The 10,222-nt window shown below is 42.8% G+C and overlaps 1 protein-coding gene across 1 annotated transcript; it reads right to left on the reverse strand.

Moving 5' to 3' along the window:
* Positions 1 to 7,503: 7,503 nt before the first annotated feature.
* Positions 7,504 to 9,930, reverse strand: LOC138093967 (disintegrin and metalloproteinase domain-containing protein 1a-like). Its single transcript, XM_068990146.1, has one exon. It carries the CDS (start codon positions 9,928 to 9,930, stop codon positions 7,504 to 7,506), a length of 2,427 nt encoding a protein of 808 aa, XP_068846247.1.
* Positions 9,931 to 10,222: the final 292 nt, after the last annotated feature.

Consider the following 10,222-nt stretch of genomic DNA (forward strand, 5'->3'; position numbering starts at 1 on the left):
TCAGCCCTCACACTACTCCCTGTGATACTCACTGTGTCCAGATATACTGACCTCCATGCTGTTCTTCAAACATGCCAGGCATGCTCCCATTTCAAGGCCTTTTCACTTAGAGTTCCCTCCCCCTGGTTTGCTCGTCCTCCTGATACCCGCAGAGCTTCTTCCCTCACTTTCTGCATGTCTCTCCTCCAGCATCACCTTATCAGACAGGACTTCTCTGACCATTGGCCTAAAATAGCACTCTATGCTAATAGCATCACTCTTGTTCCCTTTGCATGACTTCATGGCATTCCATCACACATATCACAGCCTGGCACATTGTGTAGTTTTCTGTTTATTTGTGTCAGTTTTGTAAGTTTTAAAATTTTCAAAAAAGAATAAATAATAAAATTAAAATTTCATGGGATCAGAGACTTTATCTTATTGACTACCATTTCCACAGTAATAGAACAGTTCATAGATGAAGACTCAGTAGCAGCCGAATGAATGACTGAATGAATGTGTGATTAGAGGCGGCAGCAACAAGTCTCATTTTCTGATTAAAATTAGACATCTGTAGAAAGCATCAAGCTTGGCCAGCAAGCTGTCCTGGGCCATTTACATGCTAAAGATTGAGGTTAGTCAGAAGAGGGAGGAAGCTGGAATCCTTGACTTAGAATCCAATAAGCATGATTACTTTGAATGCCACCATGATCTTGAGGAAAACAGTAAAGTCCCCATCACTATTACCCATAACTACGCCCAAGGCAGTGACTGCCACACTAGCCAGACCTTGTGCCTTAGCCCCAGAGATGTATGATTGAGTAGGGGAAATAGAATACGTTTGCAGATGGTGATATGGTAGGTCAGAATGCCATCCATGTAAAGGAAATTCAGTACGATGACTTGATACTGGCTAAATTGTATCATTGCTGAATAGCTTAAAATTAACAATACTGTCTTACATCCATCATCACATTTGATTTTAGATCATCTCAGCATTTATTTGAGCACCTGCTGTATGCCAGGTACTGCACTAGATACCATCACTTATGTGATCTAACTGAATCTCCCAGTCATGCTGTGTGGTTGAGAACCTTTGTGTGGTTATCCAACTGATGAGGAAACCCAGGCCTGAGGTTAGTGAAATTCCATGTCTCAGACCAATCAGCCAAAAAGTAACACTTGGGACTTGGGAACGTGGAATATGAAAGCCCCCTCAATCAGAAGAAAGGCAATAATATCCTTTATGAAAAGGCTGTTTTTCACTCTCAGAAATTTTTTCCTGGCTGGATTTGTTAGGCTTGAAGAACACAAGACCTCAAGCTTACACAGCACTCATGCTCTTAGCTCCAAGGAGAAGGGAGTTCTGACAGTGCTTAGGAAAGCTATCCTACTCTTTTCTCTTATGCTTGAGTTGTTTTGGAAAACATTTTTAGAGGTTTACATGGGTTATAAAGACAGCTAATGGGACAATAAAGTTGATTAAAAACAGTATCTGTTCTTGGAAAAACTCCAGAATAAGACTAATAGATTCTTCTTCTTTAGGTGTGTTATTATATAAAATGTAAATTCTTCAATGCAGACTCTCAGTAGTTGGGGGAATTTAACATATGTGTGTGTGTGTATATATATATATATATATATATATATATATATATATATAAAATTTTATTGCAGCAGTTTTAGTTTTCCAATAGAGATTTCTGTCTGTGAGCTTTCCTTAGATCATGAAGGTCAGTTACCTCAAAGTTGAAATGCATTCTCATTTTTAAAAAGCAAAGAATTAGTCGGCACCTTTTGCTTTATTTGGCATATTTATTTTCATTTCTGTATTTTTATAGTGACCTAATTTATCCGTGGAATGGTAAAGGATGACTTTAGGCAGACAAAGATGGCTTTGGGCAGTGGAAGACATGAGGGAGAGCAGCTTTTTCTCCTGTTCCCTGGCACTGACATTATGCCTTTTTCGTTTCTACTTTTCATGTGAAATCATCTGCAGCCAGCTTATGATTGTTAGATGACTGAAAATGCATTACTGGGAGAAATTGTAGTTTTGGAGTTTATTCCTTTTGTATGCTACATGGTTTTCTTTCCATTTCCCTGCCAATGCAAGAGTATGTCCAGAATTTGAGATTCTGAGAACATGCTCTGTGAATAAAAACACATTTCTCACTCTCCAGGTACCTTGGAAACTTCACTTGACCATAAGGATGCATATATGCTCCTTGTTCTACAGAAAACAACCACTTGATGATCTTTTTCAGGCTGACTTCCTTATAGGCTCTTCACAAGAGTATCCTCAAAGGGAACCCATGTTTTCATTTTAAAAAAATGGAGGTATGCAGGAGTAGTTTCAAGAGCCTCACTGGAGCTGTGACAGTTACGAACTTATTAGGGGAAGGGAAGAGTAAGGTCATTCAGTGGAAACAAGGCTATGTTCAAAAGTCCAGAGTGGAAAGTAACCACGGTATGTTGTGAGGACAGAGGTTCTTCCTGTTAGACATATCAATATGAGGAAATACTTGTTTTCAGAAGTCATGGGAGACAGTGGTTGGAAACGGACAGGAGGTTGCAATTGTCACCGTCCTTTAATGTTCCATCATGTTTATATTTTCTGCCCTAGATAGTGGGGGTAGGGTCCAGGGAGCCCTGGGGGTGAGAGGGGCAATGCGAGTTCCTGAACTCCAGGCTGGCAATGAAATCAGTCTGTGGAATCAGAGGCCTGTTGTTAGATTGGCCAGGAAGATAGATTACAGCAATGATACAGACATGGGTTTGCAAACACTTGGTCAGTCATGATTCCACCTCTGATGTTTTCTTTTTAAATATTTAAAAAAATATTTTCTACCTGAGAGGAGAGTCACCATGGCTGTGTTCTTCACAGAGTGATTCGTTACCCTCATGTATTTCATTCTGGCATAAGCTCCTTACATAACCTCCTATGTAAGACTTTCATAATTTTATTGAATAACAAAAGTGGTATTGGATCTGTCTTTTCTATTCTTCCCTCCTGCACAGAATTTTAAAACTGAATGTCCAGAAGCATGGGGAATTTTATTTTTAAAGAGGCAGCCATTTGTAATCATCCTTGAAGGAAACCTGCTCTGGGTTTTGAGAAAACGTTTTGATGAGTGCATTTGCCCAAAGGAAACACCAAAATTGTACTCTGAACTTATGTTTTTCCATAATCCAGCGGATGTTAGCAATTTGATCTCTGGTTCCTCTGGCTTTTCTAAAACCAGCTTGAACATCAGGAAGTTCACGGTTCACATATTGCTAAAGCCTGGCTTGGAGAATTTTGAACATTACTTTACTAGCATGTGAGATGAGTGCAATTGTGCAGTAGTTTGAACATTCTTTGGCATTGCCTTTCTTAGGGATTGGAATGAAAACTGACCTTTTCCAGTCCTGTGGCCACTGCTGAATTTTCCAAATTTGCTGGCATATTGAGTGCAGCACTTTCACAGCATCATCTTTCAGGATTTGAAATAGCTCCACTGGAATGCCATCACCTCCACTAGCTTTGTTCATAGGATGCTTTCTAAGGCCCACTTGACTTCACATTCCAGGATGTCTGCCTCTAGATGAGTGATCACACCATCATGATTATCCGGGTGGTAAAGATCTTTTTTGTACAGTTCTTCTGTGTATTCTTGCCGCCTTTTCTTAAAGACGCTTACTCCTTAGAAGAAAAGTTATCACCAACCTAGATAGCATATTCAAAAGCAGAGACATTACTTTGCCGACTAAGATCTGTCTAGTCAAGGCTATGGTTTTTCCAGTAGTCATGTATGGATGTGAGAGTTGGACTGTGAAGAAGGCTGAGGGCCAGAGAATTGATGCTTTTGAACTGTGGTGTTGGAGAAGACTCTTGAGAGTCCCTTGGACTGCAAGGAGATCCAACCAGTCCATTCTGAAGATCAGTCCTGGGATTTCTTTGGAAGGACTGATGCTAAAGCTGAAACTCTAGTACTTTGGCCACCTCATGAGAAGAGTTGACTCATTGGAAAAGACTTTGATGCTGGGAGGGATTGAGGGCAGGAGGAGAAGAGGACGACAGAGGATGAGATGGCTGGATGGCATCACTGACTTGATGGATGTGAATCTGAGTGAACTCTGAGAGTTGGTGATGGACAGGGAGGCCTGGCATGCTGCAATTCGTGGGGTCCCAAAGAGTCGGACACAACTGAACGACTGAACTGAACTGAACTGAACTTATGTTAGTAAACACAAGGGTTGTTTTTTTTTTTAATTTTTAATACATTTTCAAAAAGTTTTGCAAACTAATATAAAACTTTATTTTGTGCAGAATTGCATCCCTATGAGGTTGATGATATCACCTGTGTCTATAAATCTTTTTTTTTCCTTCAGCTGGGCCCAGAGAAGAGAGTGGAATTTGACTTTAGGTTATGAGGACATTCCCAAAGCACTCTTACATGGACAAGAAGAGAGGTCAAGTTAGGGATATCCAAAGAGAGAATCTATCCAAGTCTCCCTGTGAGTGTTAATACTGGCTACATCAAAATTTCACTGCAGTTTCCCTCCTCCCTCCCTGCCAGCCCAGAGCCTGAACGTGGCTATGCTTTGCAAAGCTAAAGGAAGGGCTTCTATCCCCACTGGCCACAGGGAGCACAGGGAGGACAACAGCCACCGAGATAAGGCAGATAAAGGATAGCAAGAAGTCACTGTCAGAATTTGCTGGGGCAGTGACTGGCTAGATCATGAGTTGCTGCCAACACAGATTATTGGAGAGTATAAGCAGGCATTTCTCAGAGTCCCCCAAACCAAATGGGCCAGAGTGCACTTAGCAGAGGCAGTCACATAAAATACAGAACACTGCACCTTGAACCTGGAGATTTCCAAAGCGAGTTACCCTATCTTCTCTTTCCTGCCCACATTAAAACTGGTCACTTCCCTCCTATAGTCTACCCTAAAGAGCTTCGGCCTTCAATGCCCAGACTGTGGAGTTTCCACGCATTTTAAGATTCACCTGACAACTTATAAATCTGTTCATTTTTTTTTATCATTCTTTCAGAAATTTATTTAAAGAGCTGTCCTAACCTTTGTTTCCTCTCTTTAACGTGGTCTTGTAAACATGAGGGTTGATTGTAAAGACAGCAACTAAAAATTTTAAAATAATCTATACAGCTTCTGTATTTGCTAAATTTTGTTGTCAAATATTGTGAAATCCTAAATAGGTTTTATTGATTGAGTCTCAAGTATCTACCTGACTTTTGGTTTTTAAAGGACACCTTTAGGTTAGCGAAGCATAATTATCCTAAATCAGGATTCCCTTCTATTTCTTCAGTTTTTTAAAAAAGACTGATGCTTACTAAGTTTTATTATAGTCATCAGCATGTGCACTTAGGAAGGTTACCACTTCTGTTCTGCACTGGAGTGCTTCTCAGCAGAAATCCTCCACATCTTTTTCAGAAGTCTCTAATGACAGGTTTACCTTTGGAGGTCTTCAGTTACCCAGTTTCACTCTTGTTCTCAAAGCCACTACCAACTAATAGTGTGCTTTCACAGGAATCTTGACCTTCTGGCATACAACGTCTAGAGTTTGATTACCAGCAAATCTTGTGACCTGGAAATTTACATAACTGAAGGCTTGAATTTGGATTTTGCTCTGAAGTTTGGTTTTGTTCCACCAAAAGTAATTAGCATCAGCTTCTTGAAAGCCTAAGCCAGGTCTTACCCTTCTTTTGTTTGCTTTTTTTCCTGCTCACATAGGAATGGGCAGTTAGAAGAGGGATTCAGCAAATGTACCATCAAAAACTGATGCTCAGAAACTTTCCCAAGGCTGAGAATAGTTAACCTGTAGCAACACAGTACCTGAGAAAGGTTTCAGTTGTGCTCTGTCTAGGAACTAGCAAGGGTATCCAGTTACATTACCATCTTATTTTAGGGTTGGCTCTGGTGAAGTCATTTACTTGGTCAACATTTCTTGAGCACCTAAGGTGATCTGGGCCCTCAGAGCTGAAAAAGACATAAACCTTTCACTCCATGATGGCAGAATGTAATAAGGGAAGGGATTCTTTCATCAATAATAACTACACAGTGTGGCAAGTTCATGACAGAGGTCAACATTGATTTGTAAGGCTTCTGTTTCATTGGAGTCGCTGAGAAGGAAGTCACATCCTGGGCAATTAAGGATATATCAGTTGTCTTCCCTCTCACTTTTTTTTTTTTTTTTTTTTTTACTAAAGGAAAAGGCTCATGAGGTAGTAGAGAATGTAGACTCTGTCATCCTTGGGCAGAATGCAGTCTAGTTCTAGGGCAAAACTCTCTGATCTCTAGTTCTTCATGGACAAGATGGAGGTCTGATAGGGTAGATGGGATGATTAAGAATTAATGTAAAATATATAGCACGGTGTCTTGCACAGAATGGGTAATGTTATGTAATACATGCTTGGTGTTGTCTTTATACACAATTGACTCCCCTCCAAAGCTCTGTTAGTTTGGACTGTCAGTCGACAATATGTTAACTTAAAAATGAAATGAGAAATGAATATAATAAGTGAAGTAGAAAAACAGAAAGAAAAAAGAATAATCAATACTTCCAATCGAACTCCACACTGAACAAGATTGCCTAGGTTGCTTCCTTTCCCCCATGCACCCAGACACAGGGTGATCAGACCTCTCTGGATCAAATGTAGCTTCCTCTAAAGCAAACTGGAAGAAACAGGTAATAGGCTCCATAAAGTCCATAAAACCTGTAGTGGTACTTTATCTGAAAACAAACATTTATTTACTTTTTCATTTAAACATTTTTATTTAATGAATAAGGACGTCCCTGGTGGCTCAGATGGTAAAGTGTCTGTGTACATGCGGGAGACCCAGGTTCAATCCCTGGGTTGGGAAGAACCCCTGGAGAAGGAAATGGCAACCCACTCCAGTACCCTTGCCTGGAAAATCCCATGGACGGAAGAACCTGGTAGGCTACAGTACATGGGGTCGCAAAGAGACAGACAGTATATTAATGAATATACTTCTAAAAGCAAATTAGAGGAACAAATCATATAAATAACTTTCTTAACATAATTGTGAATGAGGTGAAAAAACAAAGATAGCAGTGTGTATACACACACATGCGTGCACACACACAGATAAGATCTTAGGTCAAGCAAAGTAGACAGAATATGATATTCCCTGGAAAACAGAGGAATTCAAATTTGCCGTACTAAGAAGAGATATTGATAAGAATAATCCATGAGAAAAGTGTAATTTAAATGAGTTTCATGAAATGTGAAAATGGGAAAACCTAGTAAAACATTGTCTTTTCGATAACCTTACACATGTACATATAATCAATTACTAAAATAATTTATTTCTAAACAAGAAAATCCCTCCTCCCATATTTGGATATTTGTGTAGACCATAGAGTCCCAAACAGAGCCTGAGCAACTGTCAGTGCACGCAGCACGTTGCTTAGCTGACCTCCTTCCTGCCCAATGTATCAGGAGTTTGCTATGTTAGGACTTCTTCCTAGCAGTACTCATTTTCTGCCCCTAGTTCTTCCACTTATCTGACTGCCTCCTCTATTTGAACAGCTTCTTCTTCGGGTTCTTCGAGGTCCTCTTGTGAGCACTGTGACATATCCTTTCTAGCCCCAAAACTGGCAGCAATAACTAGAGCTAAAAATATTGCTAAGAGAAAAAGGGGGACTATGTACAGTATCTTGTCAAGGCTCTGGCTTTCATCTTTATTTTCACTGTTTCGGCCAAAATTCCCAAACTCTGAAGCATGACTTTCGCTTTCTTCTTCACTTCGATTATTGTCGATACTGTCCCTTGGTTTACCAGAGGAGCCACTGTCTACACTACCACCGTCTCCTGGATCTTTGCAGTCAGGGGGCGCATAGCCATCCTCACAATGGCAGTGCCTAAAATTGTTGCAAACTCCTTTCCCGTTACACAATTCTGTTGTCTCACAGCTGTACCCAAGTGAGGTGTGATCAGTACACAAGTGATTCATGCAGACTTTGTGTGGGGCACAGAGAGTGCCAGTGTGTGCATCTCCATCATCAGGGATATCAGCAGTGTCATAGGCATCCATGCTCCAGCACCAGCCATCGTTGTGAGCGACCTGGATCAGTGTATGATTGGGTTTGATTTGTGGCACCTCTCTTACATTTGTACATATAAGTTTCCCACAAAATATGTTATCATCTGCACACTTCAGATATGTTAACCTCGGTGAGCTGGTGGTACCACAGTTTCCAAACCGGTCCCCTCTTGTGTTCATTGAAACATAACACTTTTCTGGGGCAGACCTTGCAGGGGACCCGTAGATATCCATGCATTGATTGTCAGGGTTCTTACACCGACCTCTGGCACAGTAGTGAATTCTATCACACATTGTACCATCTAGCTTATAGCTGTCTCTGGGACATTCTCCCGAGGAACCATTACAATACTCTGGGAGGTCACACTCTCCCAAAGCAGCACGGCACATGAATCCCTTGTATCTCAGGCGACATTTATCACAGCAGAGTCCATCACTACATTCTGCATGCTCTCTCAGCATACATCTGGTGTCACAGCATGGGTGCATTTCACACTTAGACCCACAGTCACACTGCTCAGGTCCTTCTACAATGCCATTGCCACAGGTGGAATCCCTCCGTAAGCGGCCTTTGCGCCCAGGCTTGTTAAACAGGCAGGCCCCCTTGTGTTCCCAGAGGAACTGGTGGAAGAAGTCAGAGCTGCAGTTGCTGAAGCCACTTTCTTTAGTGATGTTTTCATGCATGAGGCAGAAGGGCCTGTCTTTACAAATGCAGGCCGAATGGTCGTGCCGAATACCCAAGTTGTGTCCAAGCTCGTGGACCATGAGTGCTGCAAACAGGAGGACATCCTCATGGTGGAAAGATTCCACGGCTGCTGCAAAATCACTGGAGCAGGCGCCACTGAGAAATGCCTGCCCCGTATCCTCTTTAGGATGCTGTCCCACGATCATGTGGGCAACATCATGCTTGACACGATGGAAGAGGTTCTCTTGTCTCCAGCTGTTGAAATTCCTGAGTGCAACTTGCAGGTCCACGGGGACCTCTGTGAGGTCCCCCTCAGTCCAAATCTCCATTCCAGCCAGCACCACCTCTGTGTTTATTCCCCTTGTGAAGCTGTTGGCCAGAGCGATGATGTCCATTACTCTCTGGACTGTCTGCTTGACGTCACTGCCCCACATTTGGAACCGCTGGTTGTTGACCACGACAAACATCTCCACGTACTTGATATGTGACCACAAGTCGGATGGCACCTGCCAGCTGTGAGGCCTGCCGCTCTCCGGTCGCCGGCTGGTGGACGCCACTTGGCTGTCTTTGGACGTGACGCCACAGGAGACGCGAGCTTCGTGGGCCATGGCGTACAACACGTGTTCAAACCGTTTGGAAGAGTGCACGGGCTCAACGCCATAGGATTTTTCCTCCTTAATCAGGAGGCCCCTGAGGCCTGAACAGGTGTTGACAGAAACAAAAGAACCTGGGACTCCTTCTATGTAGCCTTCATAGTGACAGTCCTGCGAGACGGGAGGCATTTCTTGCCCCAGGATGCCATTGTGGTAGCTGAAGACCGGGAAGTTATCCACAAAATAGTCTCTCTTCGCCGTCAGGTGAATCAGCTGCCTCTGGCCCTGCATAAATAGCACGTAGGAGAGCTTTTCCACTTGGTCTTCCCTTCCTTCCACTGTCAGACTCTTGGGAATGACTATTTCATAGGAAGAGTGATGTAGTGAGCCCAGGTCACCGTACAGGCTTGGCAGAGAAATCAGTACCAAGAACAACAGGATCCCCAACCTGGCACATGAAAGTCCTGGCACCGGGGCCAGCCTCAAGCCCTTCGTGTGAGGAGCCCAAGTTTGAAGCGCTCTGATAGCCTCAGACATAGCCACTTGCCTTTTCCACAGAGAAGGCAGTATAGAGGCAGAGTCTCTCACAGACGCTGCCACTGACATGGCCCTAGTGAATCAGTTGATGACGCAGGGCTTGTGTCCAGCAGCAGCAGCAGCTCTCCCTGACACACAGACGCTCTGTCACAGGTACTCACTTCAGATCTATGCTGGCTGCACGAAGGATGGCTCTTACCTGCCTCTCTGAGGTCAGCCTCTGGCTGTGTCCTTTCTAGTCTTTTGGATCTCTCTGTTATGCTTCAAAGAGTCTTTTCTCTGTGACTTCCCTCCACAGCCTCAACTCCCGTGGTTAAGGTCTTCCTGACATTAGGAAGAGCTGTAATCATGAAGAGGGACT

The sequence above is a fragment of the Capricornis sumatraensis genome, chromosome 17 (genome assembly GCF_032405125.1).
Source record: "Capricornis sumatraensis isolate serow.1 chromosome 17, serow.2, whole genome shotgun sequence".
Taxonomy (NCBI): Eukaryota; Metazoa; Chordata; class Mammalia; order Artiodactyla; family Bovidae; genus Capricornis; species Capricornis sumatraensis.